This window comes from Amphiprion ocellaris, chromosome 5 (genome assembly GCF_022539595.1).
Source record: "Amphiprion ocellaris isolate individual 3 ecotype Okinawa chromosome 5, ASM2253959v1, whole genome shotgun sequence".
Classification (NCBI taxonomy): Eukaryota; Metazoa; Chordata; class Actinopteri; family Pomacentridae; genus Amphiprion; species Amphiprion ocellaris.
In genome coordinates this window covers 39253786-39280301 of record NC_072770.1, presented here as the reverse complement: position 1 = coordinate 39280301, position 26516 = coordinate 39253786, and the positions used below count along the sequence as shown (strand labels likewise).

The 26516-nt window shown below is 38.7% G+C and overlaps 1 protein-coding gene across 11 annotated transcripts in view; it reads left to right on the top strand.

The window, feature by feature from the left end:
* LOC111563161 (dedicator of cytokinesis protein 3-like) overlaps nucleotides 1-26516 on the top strand; it is a 191709-nt gene that overhangs the window by 71435 nt on the left and 93758 nt on the right. For 10 of the 11 annotated variants that reach the window (XM_055010982.1, XM_055010977.1, XM_055010976.1 and 7 more), the window contains exon 5: nucleotides 876-972. In XM_055010982.1, the coding sequence (XP_054866957.1) occupies nucleotides 876-972 (97 nt within the window). Of the gene's footprint in view, nucleotides 1-875; nucleotides 973-16599; nucleotides 16787-26516 lie in introns of those variants that run through there. The other variant, XM_055010983.1, reaches the window with a different exon arrangement.

Below are 26516 nucleotides of genomic sequence, written 5' to 3'. Positions count from 1 at the left end.
TAGAAATACCTCAGAACTTTCCTGAAGTACAGTACTTGAGTAGACATAGTTGGTTTCTGTCCACCACTGGAATCCACAGATGTGAAGATGGAGAAGGACCCACCTGGATGGAGCTATTTTATCATCAAACCATGTTCACATTGAACATTGATTTGAACTGTTTATTCAGTTTTCTGAAAAAATGGAAATTAAAAGTAAAAAAATAAAAGACAAAATGACCTATCATCTGCCCGGAGTGACTCAAAAATGTCTAAAATGACAAACAGTAATTTCAAAATTGCTTAAAAGTTCTCTAAAATGACAAGAAAATGTCAAAAATACATAAGAAAGTATTGAAAAATGTAAAAATGTGAACAAAATATGAAGCTTGTACAGAATTATTCAAAATTTTCCTTAATGACAAAAACAATGTTAAAATGAATAAAAATCTGTCTAGAATGACTCAAAAATGTCTAAAATTTATTTCAAATGAGCCCAGATTTTTAAAGAAATGTCCACAAGTACTTGAGATTTGATCAGTGTTTAAACTGTCCAGATGTTCAGATGTTTTTCCTCCTAAATGTCATGTGTCTATCTGCTGGACTGATGAAGTTCTCAGGCTCAGAAAACGTCCACAATGACAAAAAAAGACAATAGAAATCACTTATAAAGAAGAAAAAGAAGATGTCAGTGGGTTCTGCTGGTTAACAAGATCACCGTCCATCTGTAGAAACACATTCACTCTAATCCACTGTTGAACTGTACACAACACCACACAATAAGCCCAGTGTTCACTGGTCTGTTTAAAGTGTTTATGAGGTGGACATCCTGGTTGCCAACAGTCATTAAAACCAGCAGCTGTGGTTAAAACCTGTTTTCTTCTGTTTCCTGTCCAGGCCACATGAGACGGTGGTTCCTCTGGAGGATCCCATCGTTACCGAGGTGACGTCAACGCTGCAGGAATGGGCCTTATTATGGAAACAGCTCTACGTGGTGAGAAGCAGTTTTCTTTGTTCAGTCTGCTAAAGTCTGCAGCTCTACATCTTAATGGAACGTCAAGGAGCACAACCAGCTGTACCTCATGGAGTTTATAAATCTACTACTTAAAGATTTAAATGTGTAATTTTCTTAAAAATCAACCATCTGATCTCCTCAGAAGGTTCTTCATCTCCAGTAACTTTATCAATGATCAGAGTTCTACCTTCATACTGGGAATATTTCCAGAGTTCCAGGTTCTTGAAGTCCATAGAGGAGAACGTCCCCTGTAGAAAGTTCTAGAGTAGACCTTCCGACGACTGTAGAAAGTTCTAGAGTAGACCTACTGACAACTGTAGAAAGTTCTAGAGTAGACCTACTGACAACTGTAGAAAGTTCTAGAGTAGACCTACTGACAACTGTAGAAAGTTCTAGAGTAGACCTACTGACAACTGTAGAAAGTTCTAGAGTAGACCTACTGACAACTGTAGAAAGTTCTAGAGTAGACCTACTGACAACTGTAGAAAGTTCTAGAGTAGACCTACTGACAACTGTCCAGTTGTCGGTAGGTTTAGGGGACAGCATCTATTTGTTGTCATTTTGTCTCTCTGTGGTTGTTTTTTTTGGCCCAAACTTGGTTGTTATGTGCCGTATATTGCCTCATAATTCTTTCTTTTATGGCTGTTTTTGTGCAATTTTGGGAAGTTTTTGATTGATTTTAGTATTTTTTACATCACTTTGTAGCCATTTTGTTCCATTTTGCGTCTCATATTGGAAATTTGAGTCTATTTGTTTGTTTTTTTGCAGAATTTTTTGTTATTTTTAATTGGTTTTGGTCATTTAGCATCTTTTTGTTGCATTTCGTGTGTCAGTGGTTCTGTTTTGTCTCATTTTTGTTGCACCGTGTTGTTAATTTTGGGTCTATTTGTCGACTCTGCATCTGTTTATAGTTGGATTTTACACCATTTTGGACATTTTGTGTCGCATCTTGATTGTTTTGAATCTCTTTGTCAGCAGTCTTTGTGTTTTTGGTCATTTTGTGTGCTATAGTGTTAATTTGGTTGATGCTGTTTGGTTAATGTTGTTTGGTTATGTTTTATAGTTTTTGCCTCACTCTTCTCCAGTGAAATTCATGCCTTTAAAGTGTTCCTCAGACGTACCGTATCTATCTCCGGCCTTTTCTTTCTCTGCTCGCCGTCACAGCATGCGATCTGATTGGAAATCCATCTGCAGCTAAATGGAAAGCTGGGAAAAGGTTCTGTGATTTGAGCCCGGTCACAATCTAAATCCATCTTCCGTCTCGTGTCTCGGTTCTGACGGTTGTTTTCATCACTCATCTTTCCAGCGCTGTCACTCTTTTATTCACAGTTGACACAATTTTGTCTTCGCTCGCTGCCAGAGTCCAAGACATGAAAGATGTCGAGTTCTGCATGATGGATTTTCTATTTCCATCCTGACAAACCTCACATTACAGAATGTTTCTGTCAGTGATGAAGCGAACGACCGCTTAACGCTGCTGTAAATCCAGGGCTGCTGATGTTTAAAAGCAGTAAACAATGAGGAATGTCTGTCCTTCAGGGCTGCACTGAAGCACCGTTACAGATAAGAACACGCAGATAAATAAGAAATGACCTTCTATTCTCTGTTTCTGGGTGAGTTTTTTTGCAGAATTTTGGAAATTTTTTTGGTTGATTGTCTGTACATTGTATCTATTTGTTACCATTTTGACTCTTTGTGGTAATTTTTTGCTCTAATTTGGTTGTTATGTGCTGTATATTGCCTTATATGCCTCTCTCTTATGGCTGTTTTTATGCAATTTTCGGTAATTTTTGATTGATTTTGGTATTTTTTCATCCCTGTGTTGCCATCTTGTTGCATCGTGTCATTAATTTTGGGTCTATTTGTTGATTCTGCATCTATTTATGGTTGGTTTTGGACATTTTGTGTCGCATCTTGATTGTTTTGAATCTCTTTGTTAGCAGTCTTCATGTTTTTTGTCATTTTTTTGAATAATTATGGACATTTTAGTTGATTTTCAGACATTTTACATTAATTGTTGCCATCTTGTCTCTTTGTGGTTATTTTTTGTCTCGTTTTAATGGTTTTGCGTCTCATATTGGTAATTTTGAGTCTATTTCTGGTTGTATTTGCACATTTTTAGTTGGTTTTGCATCATTTTGCATCTTTTTGTTGCTATTTTGTCTGTCTGTGGTTCTGTTATGTCTCGTTTTGGTTGCATCATTTTGTTAATTTTGGGTCTATTTGTCGACATGACATCTCTATATGGTTGTTTCTGCACCAAATTGGTCATTTTCTCATAGATTTAGGTCATTTTGCATCTCTTTGTTGCTGTTTTGTTTTGTATGTTTTGTGTCTCTTTGTGGTCATTCTGAATCCCTTTGTGGTAACTTCTGTCCAATTTTGATCATTTTATTACATATTTAGATGGTTTTCCTCACATTTTTGGTCATTTTCTGTCCTCTATTGTTAGTTTGCAAAGTTTTGTCCTTTTGCTTGAACAAAATGTAGCCACAACGACAGCTCCTTCAACACAAACTTTGAGGAAATGTAGCCATTGATGGGTTGTTTTTTGCACAATTTTGGACATTTTTTGCTTGAATTTAGGCACATTGCATCTATTTGTTACCATTTTGATGCCTTGTGGTTGTGTTTTTGGCCCTAACTTGGTAGTTATGTGCCATATATTGCCTTATGTGCCTCTCTTTCATGACTATTTTTATACAAATTTATGCAATTTTTAATTGATTTTGGTAATTTTACATCCTTTTGTTGCCATTTTGTTCTTTGTGGTTATTTTTTTGTCCCATTTTGGTGGTTTTGTGTCTCGTATTGGTACATTTTGGTCTATTTCTGGTTATTTTTTGCACATTATGGAGTGTGTCTCTCAGTGATGAAGCAAATGTCCTCTTAAAGCTGCTGTAAATCCAGAGCTGCTGTGTTTTATGTGGATGGACGAGGAGATAAAAGAGTAAATAATGAAGAATGTCCGTCCTTCAGGGCTGCAGTGAAGCACCATTTCAGATAAGAACATGTAGATAAATAAGAAATAACAGGCCGGTAAACTGAGTACATGGAGGCTGAAGGATGCTGACTAACTGAGTTACAAACTGATGAAGTGTAACGTCGGATAAACGCCTCCTCCAGCGTTTGTCAGCATCAGAGGATGTTTCCATGTGATGACAAGTGATTACCCACACTGAAAACATGTCAAAATAATTTATATTTAAAGGAGGATTTCTGATGTAAATGCCAGAAAACACGAGGCAGGACTGCAGTCCATCATCTGTAGGATCTAAATAAACATAAAAGTCCTGAAACCAGAATCTAACACGTCCTCAACACTTTCAGCCTGACAGAGTGGGTTTGTTGCATCATTCAGGGTTCATCTGCTGCTCAAAGCCTCAAAGATTTTCAAACATTAGGAAATATAATCTTTCTACATACTAGACGGTGCAGGAGTGAAAACTAGAAGTGATGATTATCAAAAATCACAGATAAACATTCAACTTCACTGTGTTTGGATTGCAAAGTGGACAAAGAAGTAGGAATAGTGATAAATAAAGAGAACACAGAGAGAAAATCACGGGAAGTTTGGATCCGTTCATGCAGAAAAGCATCCGGTCCACAGAGCTGAGCGACACGAGGTGACGTCAGCATTAAATCAATACGAGTTCAGGTTGAGTTCAAGGCCAGGAAAGTTCAGTCGAGTAGAAGAAAGTACGACAGCGGACACAAAATAAACATAAAAAGACACAAAATAACCATGAAAAGACAGAAAATGATGACAAAGACGCACAAAACTACCGCAAAATATGCAATATGACCACAAAGAGACACAAAACAAGCATAAAGAGACATAATATGACCTTATAAAGACACCAAGTATCAACAAAGAGCTGTAAACTATTAAAAAGAGACACAGAACATCCACAGACACCAAAGGAAAACAAAGAGCTGCAAAATGGCCCACAGACACAAAATCCTCATAAAGAGTCATTAACTACTGTAAAAAGACAAAAGACTGTAAAAAGAGACACAAAATGAGACACGAAGAGGCAAAAATATTGACCAAGGGCCAGAAATTTCTGCAAAAAAATGCAAAATGTCCAAAACGAGTCACAAAACTACCATAAAGAGGTACAAAATGAGAGCTGCAAAACAACAAATACACACAACAAATACACACAACTCCAAGGGACATAAATGACTATAAAGAGACACAAAACCAGCCCACAGTTCTGTCTGATTGGTTGCATGTCAGGACTAACAGCTGCTACCATGTGCTGTTAATGTCTAACATTCAGGCCTGAATAAAACCTGTCAGTCGATTCCTAGAATGCACTTCTGCTGTTTTTCCTCTAACACACACACACACACACACACACACACACACACACACACACACACACACACACACACACACACACACACACACACACACACACAGCGAGTTTAACATGTGTGAGGAAGCACACACATGTAGGTCGACAGCTCATCACAGCGGATGAACCCACTGACACAGTGACGAGCTGAATTCTCACTGAGTGGATGCTGAGGGTCACTGAAGGTCACTGAAGGTCACTGAGGGTCACTGAAGGTCACTGAAGTCTGTAGAGGTGGAAACACACACAAACCTGTCTACAACACAGAGAGGGGCCTGTCCAGCTAAACTGACCAACAGGGGACCAGGGTCCTGGTTATTTTGAGGAAACACAATCAAATAGAAAACTTTCTTTTAAGGTCTTTATTCATAATATAACTGCAAATATGTGTTTAAAAAATGTATTAAAAAAAGCCAACAAGAGACCGGTAGTCCTGGTTACCTATGAAGCTACCACAAAAATATGCAACATGACCACATAAAGACACAAAACAACCGTAAAGAGACACGACATGACCACAAAAAGACACAAAATAATGACAAGTAAGTTGCAATTTAAGAAAATGACCTCAAAGAGACACAAATATAATCAAGAGAGACACAAATTAATGACAAGCAAGCTGCAAACTACTGTCAAGAGACAAAAATGTCCTTAAAAATATAAAACAGACATAAAATTACAACAAAAAGACACAAAACAGCCACAAAGAGACAGAAATTTAACATCTACTTTACCAAGAGTTTCCTGTAAAGCTAACCAGCTTACAAAGGACCAGTGGTCCTTTTGAAGTACACGTTGTATTATGTTGTTTTTTGTTTGTTTGTTTTTATCAGAATATAAGAGGGGACCAGTGAATGTTTACCAAAACTTTATTAACGCTAAAGTTTTAAACATTTAAACATCTCTTGATCCACTTCAAACATTAGTTTTCTTATAAATCCTTGTCTTGGTTACACACTAATGTCATTCACTCATCAATAACTGTAGTTTCAGAAACAACTACTTTATGTTTTTATTATATAAAAATACAGTTTGAATATTTTTAAATAGCATTGAACATTTAGAATGCTTTATCTCAATAATGTCTTTGTTTTCCACTTTCTATTAGGGACCCTCACATTCTGCTGTATTACTATGGAGACACTATGAACACACTCTATCTGTTAGCATTAGTGCTGTTAGCCTGTTAGCTGGATGTGCATGAATGTGGAGGTAGATGTGGATGAATGTGGAGGTAGATGTGGATGAATGTGAAGGTAGATGTTGTGGAGGTAGATGTGGATGAATGTGGAGGTAGATGTGGATGAATGTGGAGCTAGATGATGTGGATGAATGTGGAGGTAGATGTTGTGGAGGTAGATGTTGTGGATGAATGTGGAGGTAGATGTTGTGGAGGTAGATGTTGTGGATGAATGTGGAGGTAGATGTGGATGAATGTGGAGGTAGATGTTGTGGATGAATGTGGAGGTAGATGTTGTGGAGGTAGATGTTGTGGATGAATGTGGAGGTAGATGTGGATGAATGTGAAGGTAGATGTGGATGAATGTGGAGGTAGATGTGGATGAATGTGGAGCTAGATGATGTGGATGAATGTGGAGCTAGATGTTGTGGATGAATTTGGAGGTAGATGTGGATGAATGTGAAGGTAGATGTTGTGGAGGTAGATGTGGATGAATGTGGAGGTAGATGTGGATGAATGTGAAGGTAGATGTGGATGAATGTGGAGGTAGATGTGGATGAATGTGAAGGTAGATGTGGATGAATGTGGAGGTAGATGTGGATGAATGTGAAGGTAGATGTGGATGAATGTGGAGGTAGATGTGGATGAATGTGGAGGTAGATGTGGATGAATGTGGAGGTAGATGTGGATGAATGTGAAGGTAGATGTGGATGAATGTGGAGGTAGATGTGGATGAATGTGAAGGTAGATGTGGATGAATGTGGAGGTAGATGTGGATGAATGTGGAGGTAGCTGTGGATGAATGTGGAGGTAGATGTTGTGGAGGTAGATGTTGTGGATGAATGTGGAGGTAGATGTGGATGAATGTGAAGGTAGATGTGGATGAATGTGGAGGTAGATGTGGATGAATGTGAAGGTAGATGTTGTGGAGGTAGATGTGGATGAATGTGGAGGTAGATGTGGATGAATGTGAAGGTAGATGTGGATGAATGTGGAGGTAGATGTGGATGAATGTGAAGGTAGATGTGGATGAATGTGAAGGTAGATGTGGATGAATGTGGAGGTAGATGTGGATGAATGTGGAGGTAGATGTTGTGGATGAATGTGGAGGTAGATGTTGTGGAGGTAGATGTTGTGGATGAATGTGGAGGTAGATGTGGATGAATGTGAAGGTAGATGTGGATGAATGTGGAGGTAGATGTGGATGAATGTGGAGCTAGATGATGTGGATGAATGTGGAGCTAGATGTTGTGGATGAATTTGGAGGTAGATGTGGATGAATGTGAAGGTAGATGTTGTGGAGGTAGATGTGGATGAATGTGGAGGTAGATGTGGATGAATGTGGAGGTAGATGTTGTGGAGGTAGATGTGGATGAATGTGGAGGTAGATGTGGATGAATGTGAAGGTAGATGTGGATGAATGTGGAGGTAGATGTGGATGAATGTGAAGGTAGATGTGGAGGTAGATGTTGTGGATGAAGATGAACCTCCCTCCTCCTTCAGCTTCTCCTACATGCTGATGTGGAAGCAGATGTGACTGGCTGCTTGTGTAGGCAGCAGAGATGGAGGCGGAGGGAGGAGTGGGACGCTGACAGGAGAACAAACGAACAACGACACGTTTCTCTGCTGCAGAGAAGGTTGTGTTTGAGGAGGACTGACAGCAGAGACGAGCTGGAGGAGGCCAATCTGTCCTCGTCCACTTCTTCTCCAGTCACATGACATTTCTAAGAGAATACAGACACACTGAGACTCAGAGCTGTAGAGAAACTGAGAGTTCATCATGGGAGGAGAATCATCTAAAATTCATTAATCAGTTTGGGAAGTTTAGGAGGTGGAACAATTTTGCAGCTGATCTTAGATTTGTGGCACAAATACAAGATCTACACCTATACCTATATCTACACCTATATCTACATCTACACCTATACCTACATCTATACCTATATCTACACCTATATCTACATCTACACCTATACCTACATCTATATCTATATGTACACCTATATCTACATCTACACCTATACCTACACCTATACCTATATCTACACCTACATCTACATCTACACCTATACCTACACCTATACCTATATCTACACCTATACCTATATCTACACCTATACCTATATCTACACCTATACCTACACCTATACCTATATCTACACCTATACCTATATCTACACCTATACCTATATCTACACCTATACCTACATCTACATCTACACCTATATCTACACCTATACCTACATCTATACCTATATCTACACCTACATCTACATCTACACCTATACCTACACCTATACCTATATCTACACCTATACCTATATCTACACCTATACCTACACCTATACCTATATCTACACCTATACCTATATCTACACCTATACCTGCATCTACATCTACACCTATATCTACACCTATACCTACATCTACACCTATACCTATATCTCCATCTACACCTATATCTACACCTATACCTATATCTACACCTATACCTACATCTACACCTATATCTATACCTATACCTACATCTACACCTATATCTACACCTATATCTATACCTATACCTACATCTACACCTATATCTACACCTATACCTACATCTACACCTATATCTACACCTATACCTACATCTACACCTATATCTATATCTATACCTACATCTACACCTATATCTACACCTATACCTATATCTACACCTACATCTATACCTACATCTACACCTATATCTACACCTATATCTATACCTATACCTACATCTATACCTATATCTACACCTATACCTACATCTACACCTATATCTACACCTATACCTACATCTACACCTATATCTATACCTATACCTACAACTACACCTATATCTACACCTATACCTATATCTACACCTACATCTATACCTACATCTACACCTATATCTACACCTATATCTACACCTATACCTACATCTATATCTACATCTATACCTACATCTATACCTATATCTACACCTATATCTACACCTATACCTATATCTACACCTATACCTACATCTACACCTATATCTATACCTATACCTACATCTACACTTATATCTACACCTATATCTATACCTATACCTACATCTACACCTATATCTATACCTATACCTACATCTACACCTATATCTATACCTATACCTACATCTACACCTATATCTACACCTATATCTATACCTACATCTACACCTATATTTACACCTATACCTACATCTACACCTATATCTATATCTATACCTACATCTACACCTATATCTACACCTATACCTATATCTACACCTACATCTATACCTACATCTACACCTATATCTACACCTATATCTATACCTATACCTACATCTACACCTATATCTACACCTATACCTACATCTACACCTATATCTATACCTATACCTACAACTACACCTATATCTACACCTATACCTATATCTACACCTACATCTATACCTACATCTACACCTATATCTACACCTATACTTATATCTACACCTACATCTATACCTACATCTATACCTATATCTACACCTATATCTACACCTATATCTACACCTATACCTACATCTATACCTACATCTATACCTATATCTACACCTATATCTACACCTATATCTATACCTATATTTATATCTATATCTATACGTACATTTATCTGTAAAATAAGTTATTTCACATATTTATATACAGTTTTAAAAACTGTCAAAAGCTGTGAAAGAACAAATTACTCTGTAATAAATTCAGATTTTTTTAAATGCTTATTTCTTATCTGTAATTTAACAAAATGTTTAACGTGGCAGTTAAAAAATATATCTGATATTTTTCAATCCTTAATTCAAATATTTTTTCTTTTAAATTTTAACAGCAAATATCAGTAAAACAGTATTTTTTTCTGATTTAAATGCAGTAAAATATTAGTAGTTTTACAGTCAAACCCTGTGAAAGAATTATTATCATTTGTAATTAACGTTAAACTGTATGTGTATGTCATGTATGTTTAAAAACATACTGTTTGGCCCCTTTTTTTATAATGTTAAGGTGTGAATTAATACGTTTTTCTGTATTTCATTAATTATTATCTACAATTCCAGTTAAATAACAGTAAATAGTTATAAAAATTACAGTTGAATCCAGTTAAATAATGTTCAGTTTTTACAGGAATGTGATGAATTAGAGGCATGAAGACGGCGACACATGAACGACTTTACAGATATAAAGTGAAAATATTGAGAGCTAAAGACTTTCTGAGCCAGATTTCCTCTTGGAGCCATTCAGCAGAATGGAACGGCGATAAAAAGAAAGAAAACCCAACATTTAAATGGTGTCTGAGAGTTTTCATCCTTCAACAGCTCCCAGTAAAAAGAAACAGAGTGAGAATCGGTCCTAATAAAGTGTCTGCCGATGCTTTTATATGCTCTTTACGACATCACAAAACAAAAGAAACATTTGTTTTAAACCCACACTCAAATATTGATGACTGAGAGATGCAGGAAGCTGATTGGTTGCCGGGTGATTTAGCAGGGATTGGTCCTCCGGCTGTCTGGAGATAACTGGTGTCGGCCGGGTTGTTTAGGGATAAAAGTGTAGCGCTGGTAGATGTTTCTGTGCTGGTTTCTGTCTGCTGAGTGGGTGAAAGCATGAAGTTCTGGGAATATTCAGACGTGGAGCATTCCAGGTCAGATTTTTAGCTCGGAGAGTTTAGTTACGCTGCAACAACAGCCAAAACTCTCCTACAAGAACCAGAAAATATCCTGTTAGCTTGATTCTTGTGTTTATTCACGTCTCAGATTCTGTTCACAGTTAATTTATTGGTTAGTTGGGACCTGAAATAAGTCCTGTGGAAATCTCAAGCAAGCATAAGTTATGGCAACTGGACTAACCTCGTGTGAGTCGAAAACGTTTCACCTCTCATCCAAGAGGCTTCTTCAGTTCTGAAAGCTAAGGGGAGATGTACTGTTATCCTTAACACAGCTGACTATCACTCAAAGGTCAGCAGCCTCCTATGTGACTCAGCAACTTATGAGACCCTAAAACAAGACCCCACCAACACCTACAAACTCAAAGTTGTTAACTGCCTGCAAAAACTGGAGAAAGGTCAGATCATCGACCGGGCCCTGTACTACAAACTCTATCCAGGCGATGCTATCCCTTGCATATACGGGCTGCCAAAAATTCACAAAGAGGGCGCCCCTCTGAGACCAATTGTAAGCAGCATCAACTCTGTGACATACAACATTGCTAAGTATCTTGCCACCATCCTTTCCCCATTGGTGGGGGACACCCCCCACCACATAAGGAACTCGATGGACTTTACAAACAAGGTCAGAAAAATCAGCTTAGACCCTGAGGAAACTATGGTTTCATATGACGTGACTTCGCTTTTTACTTGCATTCCCACTGGAGATGCAATACAGACAGTAAAGAGAAAACTGTTGCTTGACAACTCTCTGTCTGAGAGGACCAACCTCTCCCCCGAACAGGTGTGTGACCTCCTTAACCTTTGCCTCAGCACCACTTATTTCCAGTACAACAACAGTTTCTACAGGCAAAAACACGGCTGTGCCATGGGATCCCCTGTATCCCCCATTGTAGCTAACCTGTACATGGAAGAAATGGAGATTGTGGCACTGAGAACATTCAGTGGCCACTCCCCGAGGCACTGGTTCAGATATGTGGATGACACATGGGTCACCATCAGGAAGGGTGAGGTCGAACCTTTCACAGAACACCTCAACTCGGTGGATAAAAACATCAAGTTCACAAGAGAGGATGTCCAAGACAACTGTCTGGCGTTTCTAGATTGCGTGGTACGCATTGAAACCAATGGGGAACTCAACATTGAGGTCTACAGAAAACCCACTCACACAGACCAGTACCTCCTGTTTGATTCACACCACCCACTAGAACACAAGTTGGGGGTGATCCGTACCTTAAAGCACAGAGCACAGAACATCCCATCAGAAGCGGATGGAAAAAGAAGGGAACACAAGCATATTCACTCTGCTCTTCAAACTTGTGGCTATCCAAACTGGGCTTTTATCAAAACAGCAAAAAAGCGTAGGGAGGATAAGAAAGACGAGGACCACAAAAAGAGAAACAACATTGTCATCCCCTATGTGGCAGGAATTTCAGAGAAACTCAGGAGGATCTTTAACACCCACCAGATCCCAGTACACTTCAAGCCCAGCAACACTCTGAGGCAAAAGCTGGTCCATCCCAAGGACAAAATTCCAAGGGAGAAACAGAGCAATGTGGTGTACGCAGTGCAGTGCAATGAGGAATGCTCTGACCTGTACATTGGAGAGACTAAGCAGCCATTACACAAGTGCATGGCACAACACAGGAGGGCCACGACCACAGGCCAGGACTCAGCAGTCCACCTCCACCTCAAGGAGAAGGGGCACTCCTTTGATGACCACAAGGTGCGCATTCTAGCCAGAGAGGACAGATGGTTTGAGAGAGGGGTAAAAGAAGCCATTCATGTCAAACTAGAACGGCCATCTTTGAACAGAGGAGGGGGCCTCAGACACCACTTGTCTCCCACTTACAACGCCGTTCTTAGAGCCCTCCCAAGGAGGTGCAGCCATCTGTCCCACTTGCAGTCAGGTGACCCCCAACCACCCTCCTAGAGGGCTGGGAGGGGTAACGACCGCCCATCAAAGGCTAACGACTCACATTAACACCTAACGAGTCTGTTGGTTTCGGGTCTTTGTCCACTTGTTTTTGCCACCACCCTCCTGGTGGATAAATATCTGGTACTCCCCACCAGGCTTTCAGAACTGAAGAAGCCTCTTGGATGAGAGGTGAAACGTTTTCGACTCACACGAGGTTAGTCCAGTTGCCATAACTTATGCTTGCTTGAGACTTATCATGACCTGGATGACTGAGAACATCCACAGATTTATCCTGTGGAAATATTACGCAGAATTTTGAGAATTTTATGCATTTACACCCTCAAAAAAACACCTCAGCTGGCTAAAAATATCCAGAAATATAACTCCAACAGCCATGAAAGGTGGTGAGGATCAGTAGTTTAGTAGAAATATGGATCCATCCATAGATATACACTGACAGGAACTTTATAGAGACACTAGACCAGCCTGGATTGGAACATTTTACACGTTATTTCCATTTTAAAAATCCAATAATTACTCACTATTAGTATTTTGAATCATTCTGAGCCATTTTAAACAGATTTCAAGTCATTCTGGGCTATCTTTGTCACATTTTTTGACAAATTTTGAGCCATTTTGGACAGATTTCAAGTAGTTTCATTCAAGATTCAAGTCATCTTAGACTGAACAGCTTGTCTCTTTTAGTAGAAACATGGATCCATCCATAGATATACACTTACAGGAACTTTATGGAGACACTAAACCAGCAAATGTCCATTTTCAAGGACCAATATTTATTCATTTGTGTCATTGTTGACAATTTTGAGTCATGTTAAACAAATTTAATCTTATTTTGGACCGATTTAGAGTCATTTCGGACGCGTTACAAGACATTTTGGCAAAATTTGAGTCATTTTTAATAGATTTCAAATAATGTTGAACAATGTGGAGTCATTTTGGACAAGTTTGAAAGGATTTTAGTTATTTTGGACTGTCTTTATCTTCTATTAAACAAATTATGAGTCATTTTGGGCAAATTTTAAGTCTAAACATCTAAAAACTGGAACCATGTCTGGTCCAACTTTACCACATCAGATTCTACTGATGTTAGAACCTCAACAGTTGGAGAAATGTGGACCAAAGACTGGATTTTAGTAGAAACATGGATCCATCCATAGATAAACACTGACAGGAACTTTATGGAGCCACTAGAGCAGCCTGGACTGGAGATTTTGTATTTTTTTCCCCCATTTTTAATGGCCAATAATAGTTAATTATTGTCATTGTGGACAGTTTTCAGTTATTCTACTGTAGGTTTCAAGTCACATTGGTCAGTCTTTATCTGATTTTGGACAAATGTTTAGACGTTTTTAACACTTTTAAGTGATTTTGAGTTTTTTTTGCCATTTTGAGTCATTCTAACCAGATTTCAAGTCATTTTGGACACATTTCACATAATATTGGACAATTTGGGGTCGTTTTGTATAATTTTGTTATTTTTGGGGTTTTGTGTTTTATCTTATTCACTGTTTTGAACATTGTTTTTGTCGTTTTCTGTTTTTGTTGTCTACTTTTTTGTCATTTTGTTTCTCGTTTTTGTCATTTTTTTGTCTCATTCTTGTAGTTTGTCCATTTTATTTGTCACTTTGTAACTTCTGTGTCTATTTTTTTGTCCCTTTTTTTGCTTTGCATTGTGTAGTTTGTCCATTTTTTGTTTCATTTTTATAATATTTTGTCATGTTTTTGTTGTTTTTTGGTCTATTTTTGGTTGTGATCCTCCAGTAAATCCTCTCTGGTTCAGTTCCAGATGACTAAATGTTGTGTTCCTTTGTCGACACTCTGTGATCTGGAAGTTGTAATGAGGAAATGATAAACTGAGGCTGAATGTCGATGAAATTTTATTTATTTTTCTTCATAAATTTCAGGTTGTTGATGATGTTTAGTAAAAAGATAATTCCTTCAATGTGAACATTTTTGCACTAAAACAAAGGAACCATTAGGAGTTGTGGTTATTTATAGGTTACTATGCTGTGGTTTTAGTGGTTTTACTGGAGATCAGACTGGACTGGATGTGGAACCTGGACTAGAACAGTTTACTCCTCTGGTTTAATTGAACGTTCCTAATGAGTTCAGTGTTTCTGAGTGATTCTGCCTGCAGGCCTCAGCTGTCAGACGTGTTTTCGGTTCGACGGTTCTCTAACGGTGTTAAAACGCCTCCTCTGCTTCTGGCCGTGTGATGAAATGTGTGAATGGAGGTGCAGATAGTCGCATCCCTGCTGCAGAATCCTAAAAGCACGACAGAAAGTTCCCCCACGTCCTCCAGTCATCGGGCTAATTATAGAGCCGGCATCAGCCAATCACAGCGCAGCAAAGCGTCAGCTGTCAGGAAGCAGTCACAGCGAGGCCGGTTTCATTAAGGGTCAATGAGTTTAAAACCTGTTCTGCTCAGAAATAAACTGGAAATATCTGATGCTCTGTTAAAGATAAAGAGTCCTGCATCTTTATGGAAGAAGACCAAAGAATCATCAGAAATATTTAAGACAAAACATTCCTGTTTTTCTGACTGTGATTCATTTTCAATCTGACGTCCTGCAGCTCTGTAGAACCAGAACAACATGAAGGAGAGAGTTTGTGTTGTTTTGTTCCATTTTTTCCCATTGTTTGCATTTTGTTTCATGTTTTTTAAAAAAAATTTTCAACTACCAGTAATTAGTCATTTGTGTCATTTTTGATAATTTTAAATCATTTTAAACCAACTTCATCGTATTTTGGACATATTTTAGGTAAGTTTGGACACATTTCAAGACATTTTGGTAAAATTTTTGTCGTTTTTAATAGAATTCAAGTCATTATGGACAATTAGGAGTCATTCTGGATGAGTTTCATAACATTTTTGAAAGATTTTTCGTTATTTTGGACAGTCTTTGTCTTCTTTTCAACAACTTTTTATTCATTTTGGACAAATTTAGAGTATCTAAAAACTGGAACCTTGTCTGACCTCTGGTCAGACTTTAACCCATCAGATTCTACTGATGTTAGAACCTCAACAGTTGGAGAAATGTGGACCAAAGATTGTATTTTAGTAGAAATATGGGTTTGGGTCAAACCAGACTTTGTTCAGATATTTATCACTTTTCTTGCATTTTGAAGGTCCAGTAAAATGTGAACTTCTCCTAATGCAGCCAGCATGTTTCCTAGTTTCTGGCCCCAGTAAACCAGGTGAATCAGGCTCTGCTTTGTGTCCTTCTATCTGTATGGTCGCTCTGTTTCTGTCAGTCTGAAGCTGGTTTGGTCGGTGGGCTTCAGGATGTAAACTGCTGTCAGACGTCCTCAGCATCACGCTGGATGCTGGAACCAGACTCTCCAGCGTTGCTGATGCTCTGCAGACCGGCCGTGGGTGGGAGAGAGATACAGAAAGATGAGGAGGAATCAGGTGTAGGGAGCTTCTGCTGGATCGGAGCCATCTGAGGGCTCAGTGAGGCAGCAGGAGGAGAATCGAGTGGATTTATCTTCCTGTGGGTCCGACTCTGAACGTTCACAGAAACCAGGAAACGCAGAGGAGAAAGCGTTGGTTTATCCTCCGTCTGAGCAGTCTGATTAATCACGTCCGGCTGGCATCCATAGGCGTCGGTAAGTGCAGTGTCATACGTCTCCGTGGTGACTCAGCCATGGTTGCCGTGGCGACGGGGGCCCGTTGTACAGTAGCTTTTATTGCATCGGTATAAAGAAAAGAATTAATCCTGGAGTTTCTCCTCGTTGTGTGTCTGTTTTATCTGTGCAGCATCTTTACATCCTGATGTTTAACACGAGGAGTTTAGAGGAAAAAGCTCCAAAATCCTGTCAGATTATTCAGTCTATTATGGGATAATTACACATGTTGCTTTGTTATTCTCTCCATCTGGGAGGTAAAACAGCTCAATCTCAATCTCAGAATGTTATAAAAGTGTTTGTGCACATTAAGAATTCAGTTTCATCTGCAGAGACGACAAACTCACAGTTTTTAGGATAAACTAAAGGTCTTAAATGTTATTCTTCATCTTCTTCACATCCTGACTGTTTGTCCTCATTTTTCTTCACATTTAGTGTCAGACATCTGGTCGAATACGTCTAAACAACGCAGCAAAAAGCTCAGATCTTCAGCAAAAGTTGTGGAATCCCGTATATAGATCCATCCATAGATAAACACTTACAGGAACTGTATGGAGACACTAGACCAGCCTGGTGTGGAGATTTTACATTTTTATTCCAATATTCGAGTCATTTTTGATCTGCAAGTTTGAGTTATTTTAGAAAAATTGCAATTATTTTGTACAATTTTGAGTCTCAAGTCAAAGTCAAGTCAAGTTTCAGTCAGAATATGTAAAAACTGGGACCTTGTCTTGCTGTATTTGCCACGTATTTATTTTATGATTCATTTTGGATAAATCTGGAAGATTGTGGACAATTGTTATCTCATTTTGGATAATTTTTTCAAACCTGAGAGATTCTGAACAATCTTTGTCTTATGTTGGATACATTTTGAGTCATTCTGGTCAAATTTATCCCATTTCGGGCAAATTTGAAGTCATTTTGGAATATTTTGAATCATTTTTGACAAATTTTAAATCTAGACATCTAAAAACTGGAACCTTGTCTGGTCAGACTTTAACAGATCAGGTTCTACTGATGTTAGAGCCTCAACAGTTGGAGAAATGGGAACCAAAGACTGGATTTTAGTAGAAACATGGATCCATCCATAGATAAACACTGACAGGAACTTTATGGAGACACTAGACCAGCCTGGATTGTAATTTTTTGTACTTATTTTTCCATTATCAAGAACCAATAACTAAAAATTGTCCTTTGCTGGAGGCACTCTGTAGAAACTATTCTGTCTACGTCCCAAATCAATGGAATTTGTCCGAAACAACTCAAACTGGTCCAAAATGACTCAATGCTTGTTTAAAATGATGCAAAAAATGTTCAGAATTCCACAAAATGTTTCCAAAATTACCCAGAAATTGTTCAGGATTAATCAAAAATAGACCAAAACACAACACGAGGTAGTTTTATTCGAATATTTACATATATATAGAACTTCTACATTAAGATCAGTTCTTTCTCGTCGTATTAAAGGTTCCAGCAGAACTTCAGTGCACATTTTAATCTCCTGCTTTTACTCTTTCTATAGTGGATATTTTATACCTGGAAACCTTGGAACATCTGGTTTGTGGCAGATTTAATTCTGAGTATTTTGCATTTTATGGATTAAACCTGATGAAAATGATATAAAATACTAATTTATTAACCTAACTAATATATAGAATGTAGCTAAAACTGAGCAGCAGTTTGTTTAGTCTGAAATGAAGGACTTTATTTTCTGGAGAAATTCTTGTTTTTATTATTCAGCCTCTGAGTCTTTAAAGGGAGGAGGTAGGGGTGGATGGATGGGTCAACTAAATATTAACCAAACCTGAACTGTAAATGTCCAAAAGCATAAAATTCATTCATTTAGTTTAATCTTTGGTTAAAAGAACAGCTTCAGGTGTATTTTCATAGATTATTTTATGTTAATGAACCTAATATCTGGCTTGTTTGTGGCTCTGAATTCCTCCTGTTTGCTTTTATTACCCTCCACAGTGAAGCTGTGAGGTTTTTCTTGGCTTTTAGTGCTTTAATATCAGGAAGTATTTGGTATTTTGCCTCCTGGAGGTCACCACCTTTACCTTCTGAGAGGATCTTCTTCCAAACTGTGTCGCTGTAAATGAAGCTCGTCCTTCCAAAGTCTCTGTTCTCGAACCGTCGGGCTGAATGTGGAGGTTGTCCTTCCAAAATTCCTGCTGGAAGAAGTCGTTCAGTTCCTCATTAGTGATATGGAGGCAGACGTCCTTCCTGACTTTATCCTCCGCTCTGGCTCAAGTTTACACCACCTGCTTCTGAAACTTTACCTTTATGTGATCCAAAGCTTTTAACAGCTGCTTTCCAAAGTCAATCATGTGTGATTCCAGTGCAAACACGCAATAAAAACACATTTAGATGAAGAAATTAAAGACAGGAGACGATTAAATCAGCAGTAGAGGCGTGTTACAGCAGCACAAATTCAATCATTAGGATAAAATACAGTAAAATACAATGTCAAGTTTAAAAATTATGACTCAATCAGACCATAATCTATTAATGAATCATTAACTAATAATTAAATGAGATAGGCCATTATTATTTTATATCCATCCGTAGATAAACACTTACAGGAACTTTATGGAGACACTAGACCAGTAAATGTACATTTTCAAGCAGCAATAATTATTGGTTTATGTCATTTTTGATAATTTTGAGTCATTTTAAACCAACTTTATTTTATTGTGGACAGATTTAGAGTAATTTTGGACACGTTTCAAGACATTGGTTAAAATTTTTAGTCATTTAATAGATTTCAAGTCATTATGGACAATTTGGGGTCATTTTGGACAGGTGTCATGACATTTTTGATCATTTTGACCATCTGTATTCTCCTTTGTACACATTTGTGTCATTTTGGACAAGTTTCATGACATTTTTTGAAAGGTTTTAGTTATTTTGAACAATCTTTATCTTCTTTTGGACAAATGTTGAGTCATTTTGGACAAATTCTGATTCTAAATTTGTACTTACAGGAACTTTATGGAGACACTAGACCAGCCTAGATTGAAACAAATTTGACTTTTTCCCCCTATTTTCAAGGTCCAATAATTTAAATCTGTCCTTTGCTGGATCCATCCAATCATTCTGAACCTGTTCGGTCTTTTCTCACCACATTTCATGGCTGTGGAAGTTAAAGTTCTGGAGATATTAAGCCCTGAATATGATTTCATTAGTACAAAAATAGTCAGGATTCAGCCAAAAATATTTTCCAGAACTTAGTTTTTTTCACCCTAAATAATAAATAAGCAAAGTTGACGGTGCAGCAGAATATTTCCTGCATTCTATCTGAAGTGACATGGACTCACCCAGTTTTAAACTTTTCAGGAAAGATCTAATGACGGATGTTTACGGTTCCTACCTCGTCTAAATGTTCTGCTCATGTTCTATAGATCCACACAGATCTTAAATATTTTATCTGGGCTGCGTGTATGTTTCCAGCTGGAGGTTTATCTGTATTATTCAGTCAGATCGGACATCGTCCTTCCACCTCTCGGTGTGGGATGTGGACGGCTGCCATCATTTCCTGTTTCTGGCTTCACTGAGGGTTCTGGTTGGTTCTGGAGGGTCACACAAGGTCATGATGGATTTAGGATGGAGGACAAAACACAAAAAACTACAACCACACCGACTTCATGCTGCTCGCTGCCAGACTCCTGCTGCCGTCACCGAACCCTCTGACCGTCTCCGGCTTAACGCTGTTTCAGTCGAGGACATTTATTCATCTGATGGCAGCAAGTTTTATTTCTACCTGTAGAACTCTGTTTGGACTTTAATGCCAGAGAAAAGGCCTCAATTAAACCAGAAACTTCACACAGTCTATGTGTTCAGTAGTTTTATTTTGTATTTTGAGGGTCAGATTCCTTCCATGTGTTCACACATTCAATCAGACTGAGTTTTCAGGGATTTGGAAGTCGAATCAACCCGTTGAACTCTTTGTCGTGTTTCTCAAACAGTTCCTGAACGACGTTTAAAGTGTTGCAGAGATATTTATTCTACTGAAAGAGTCCATGGAGGGTCGTACGTGGTCTGCAGCCAGGTTTGCGTTGGTGCTAGGAGCCTAAAGGTTGGTTCTCACTGCAGGAATTAGAATAATTTTGTATTTCAGTCTGTCCTGAACTCCAGAACTTGTTTTAGAGTCGATTTTTGGGAAGAAAAGTTCCAGTCTACGGTTGGTAACTTCTGAATGGTCCTGACAAACCTCTGCTTCCTGACGTAACACAAATTCATTTCTAATCAACGTGTCCTCACTATTTCCATCATTGTTTTACCATCTCTATTTTATATTTCGTATATTAGACGAGGTGGGACTCATCACTGAGGAACCCCAGAAAATGGAAGAGAAGCTTTGAATGTCTTGCAAAATGTACGTACTTGAACCTAAACAGCGATATGTTCAGAAACCAAACGGTGAGTAAAAACAGAACTTAAGTAGAAGAATAATGAATAATGAACCCCAGTCTCTTTAACCAACGACCTCCTGGCATGGACTTTGAAACTCTTTCTTAAGACGTCATGAGACTATTTTCCACATCAGAAACTTACAGATTGTTTTGGGCTTTAGCTCAACTGTAAGAAAACCACCTCAGTAGAATCTCTTCAGGGCTGGTTCCAGAGTAGCTGATTGTTAAACTCTTCGACTGTTTCTGTCCAGTTGATGTTCTCGTCCAGTAGCAGTCTTTAACACAACAAACCTCCATTGTTCTCTTCCCTTTGTGCTGACAGAACTGGTTTGATGTCCAGTAACTGGTATCTGTGGCTGTTTTGGTGTGTTTAGAGTTCATGTAAGAGTTGAAGCTGTTGGATTCCACACTGCAGAGGAGACAGAAAGACTGAAAGCGCTGATTATGGAGGCGTTTCTGGAAATAATTACACCACTTTACATCAGCTTCTACAGTAGAAAGCCTCCTAAAGTAGCTTAGTTCTAATGCTGTGGCTGATTGGGTTCCACAGTAGTAAAGATTCTTGATATATTTGGGAGATAAAAGGTGAAAATGAACCCACAGAGTGAACTTGTAGTCAGAGTACAACGTTTCTGCTCAAATCGTGACTTCTCCAGTGGGAAGACATTCAGCAGAAATCAGTGTAGAAACTATTATTTGGAGTGTTTCCTCTTCAGAGTTTGACTCTGGAGGCTTAAATATGTGTCGTGTCTTCTTAAGTACGTTTTCATCTAACATGTCCTCATTCAGAGTAAACCTTGGCCTTTTGAATCTCTCACTTCATAAAGAGATAGAAAAACATGAGGCTGGAAAACATCTGACAGTGAGTTTAAAGAAATCCTGCTTTTCAGTCACTTAGGTCATTTTCTGCATCAGGAAAGGGACGTTCAGGTGTCATTTATTCTTTTGTCTGCCTCAGGTTCATGATTCAGGCTGAAAGTTAGATTGTTCAGAGAGAAGCCGCCTGTTGGAATAACAGCGAGCAGAGAGGAGGCTGAAAGGAACTCGTCAGCTCTTTGTTTCGGCTCCCCGGTGGTTTGTCTCTTTTGTTTTGTGGAACGCAGCAGCAGCCTCGACAGGCGTGAAAACGAAGCAGGACGTTTGCTAATGGATCAGAGGTGTTGAAAGCATCCTGTCGGATTTAGAGGTGCCAGGCAGACTCACGTCCCATTAGGAGGCCTCAGACCAGTAACTTCCCAGAGTAATCGGATACACGCTGAGGATTACTCAGTTAAATTTGCATTCTGACTCGCTGTGTTGAATCAGCCCAGTTTAAGGTGGCAGAAAACCACCGTGATGAACATCCTTGAGCTGAACGCTGCAGCGGAGCTCATGGTGCTGCCATTCATTTTATCTGTGAATAATATCAGCTGGTTGTTGATGCTTCATGCTGCATCTTCACTGAGCTGCTTCTAGTTCTTAAGCTTAGTTTTGAACCAAATATTTCCACAAAGGTATGAGCCAACTAGTATCTTTTAGCATTTTCTACACCGAATATTCCACCCTGTATTAATGCAAAATCCTTTACTGTGATGTAAAACAACCACAAAAAGATGCAAAACAAACACAAAAAGATATAAAACAACCACAAGAAGACGTAAAACAACCAAAAGGTGATGCAAAACAACAAAAAGACATAAAACACCCACAAAAAGACATAAAACAACCCAGCTGTGATACAGAACCACTACAAAATCCACTAAAACAACCTAAATGTGATGCAATGTGGAAACTATAAAAATTAAACACAATCAACCTGAAACCTGAACCCAAACAACCTTGGGAAGATGTAAAATTACCAACATTGAATGGAAGGAGTCGCGCTCTGCAGACGGTGATGAAACCAAACGTAACTTCAGAACTTGCTATCATGATGCTACCAGAATGAATAGTACAGTTTCTTACATAGATGATGAATAGAAATCATAGAAATTACGGATCTGCTGCTAAAAAAAACATCAAGACAACATTAAAACACCAGAACCTGCAGCTCCTCAAACGTCCACTAGAGGCTGCTGTTAAACTTGAGTCCGTCCCCATAGACTTCCATTACAAAAGGTTCAGCTTTACACTAGAAATAAACACGTTTACTGGCTGGAATAATACATGTTTTTGGTCTCTACAGCTGATTTTTTTCTTTAATGACAGCAGGACAGGAGGTGAATCTTTATCTAAGTCTTCTGTTTTAGTCATATTAAGGTTTGAATTTATGTCTATTTAAATTCTTGGCCATCAGCTCCACTCTCTATCCATCTTGTCACTCATTTTATTTATAGATGATGAAGGTTTTTATCCAGTCGGTGGTGAAACTCTCATTTGAAGGTGTGAAAACGAAGCGGGGTGTCTCTAATGGACGGAGGTGTTGAACGTCCCATCAGACGCTACAGCTGTCAGCTTCAATAAAATCTTTTTCATGTTAATGCAAAGCTGTGACAATCCTCCCCCCTCTGGAGACCCTCGTCTGGTCCCCAAACCACGGCTTGAAGACGTAGTTTATTCTGGAGCTGGAGAGCGTTGGCTAATGGAGGAGGACTTCTGGTTGGTGGCTGTCAGAGTGATTAACATCTTCATCTCACGTCCCTCTGGAAAGACCAACGCAGCAGGAAGGAGCAAATGTTTGATTTAGAGCTGCAGCTGCTCAGGAATCTTTTTTATCCTTGCTGAGATGATAGAGAGTTTTATGTTAAACACGAGGAAACGGCAGAATCTTCATGAGGTGGTAAAGATGTGAAGAACGTCTATGTGGAGGTGTGATTACTGCCTCTGAAGGAGGAGGATACTTCAATATGTAGCTGAAAACACACAAACTGAAACTGTAGATAGATTATCAACTACCCTCACAGTCGCTTGCAAAACAATGCACAAAAAGATGTAAAACAGTCAAAATGTGATGCAAAATAACCCAAAAAGACATAAAATAGTTACAAAAAGACATAAAACAACCATAAAAAGATGTAAAACAACCAAAATGTGATACAAAATAACCACAAAAAGATGTAGAAAGACTACAAAAAGACGTAAAACAATGATAAAAAACATTAAAAAACAAGCACAAGGGCGCCCGTATAGCTCAACGCGTTGAGCGGGCGACCCATGTACAGGGGCTGGTCCCCGATGCAGCTGGCCCGGGTTCGATTCCCTCTCGCGGCCCTTTGCTGCATGTCTTCCCCCGACTCTTCTCCCCTGTTTCCTGTCTCTCTCTCACTGCGCCTATCTAATAAAAAGCTGACAAAAAGGCCAAAAAAAAAAAAAAAAAAAAAAACAAGCACAAAAAGACACAAAACAAGCACAAAAAGATGGAAAACAATCAAAATGTGATGCAAAAAACCCGAAAAAGACATAAAATAGTTACAAAAAGACATAAAACAACCATAAAAAAGACACAAAACAAGCACAAAAAGACAGAAAACAAGCAAAGCGTTTTGAAACTGTAGATTCTAGGTCCTCCCTCAGAGATCATCAACTATCCTCACCGTCGCTTTGAGAAAACTTTCAGGATAAAACGTCTGACTTGTCTGGAGTCGTGTTTCTGTCGGTCCATCAAATGTCAGTCCAACGTCTCAACCATTAAACTGGAGGAACAGTCTGTGACCCGGTTCCCCTCAGTGAATCAGACCAGGGTTCTAGTGTTGTCCATCTGGTGGTTCTAGTGTTGTTTATCTGGTTCTTTATGACTGAAGGAATAAAGTTTAACTATCGATGCTGTAAACAGTTTTTTTTATCAGTTCAGTGAAGCGACGTCTTTGTTTTTGTTTGTTTTCAGAACTTCAACCATTAACTCCACGTTAAAATGCTTTAGTTTGCTGATCGCTTTGATTGTCAGATATAAACTGACTGATTTTTCACAGATAAATAAAAACATCAGAGCTGAACTCTTTAGTTGTATTTTATGTTGGATTTTATTTCCTGTGACTTTAAACCGCTGCTGCTGGATTTTCTGCTGAATGAATGATTGATTTTTCTCTGGTCATATGACCTCTGAGTGCTCCAGCCACTAATTATTCATCATGTTGAATAACGTTTGAAGCACTTTTCATTTGATCACATAAAACAGCTCAATTTTTCATTCTTTTATTGTGACATGAATTCTTTTTGTTTGTCATTTTTTAACGACTCGCTCTGGTTGCTTGTTTTTCACCTTTTTCTTTTATTTCTAAAGGTTTAAATTGGTGAGAAAGGAAGCGGAGCAGCTGTTTTATTAATGAAGATAATGAAAGCTTACGATGATGTGTAAAAGCTTTTTCTTCCAGAGACGTTCCTGCATCTTTAATGTTGACTCTGTGGTGCAGAATGTTAATCTGGACATTCCCAGAGCGTTCCAAAGAGTCTCTCCTGAAAAACAAACACTAAACAGATGCTGAGGAGAAGGAAGTGACTCTCCTTGTTGCTAAGCAACTACTGAAAACCCATGTTAAACGTGGCTCTGTTTGGCTAAAAGTTGTGGTATTTTTAACCCGGAGCGCTCATGTTAACGTCATGCTAACGGCTGGGCGCTAATGGGACTCAGTGGGAGGGGTTTCCCCATGGACTCGCTGCCTCAGGGTCGGGTTTTAATTTATAACAACTAGAATCATCCCGTTTTACATCTCCTGGTACTGCAGCAGCTACAGAGGCTTCTTCTACTGAAGTTCTCAGGTTCAGACCAGTTCAGTCTGTTTATGGTTGGTTTTAACCCCGGTGTCAAACAGAAGAACAGCTTTTACAGAATAATAAAACTACTTACAGATCAGCCTCTAATCAGCTCCAGTTAAATCACAGAGAACATCTTCAGTCTGTCCATGGAAATCAGACCAATCAAAAAACCTCCAAAGTCCGACAGAAACGTTGTGATTTGCAGCTCTATAAAGGATGAATCAGCTCTGAGATCATCTCGACTGGAAACAAGAAATGAAAACGTAGCAGCAACTACAAAATAACTGAAAACAGACAAAAGGAAACATGAACCGAAAACAGACACCGAAAAATGACTGAAGAGCGGTAAAAGTTGTGTTTCCTGTTGTGTCTCTTTAGTTGCATCTCTTTTGTTGCTGTTGTTGTCTCTCTTTAGTTGTGTCTCTTTAGTTGCATCTCTTTTGTTGCATCTCTTTAATTGTGTCTCTTTTGTTGCATCTCTTTTGTTGCTGCTGTTGTGTCTCTTTAGTTGCGTCTCTTTTGTTGCATCTCTTTAATTGTGTCTCTTTTGTTGCATCTCTTTTGTTGCTGCTGTTGTGTCTCTTTAGTTGCGTCTCTTTAATTGCGTCTCTTTAGTTGTGTCTCTTTAA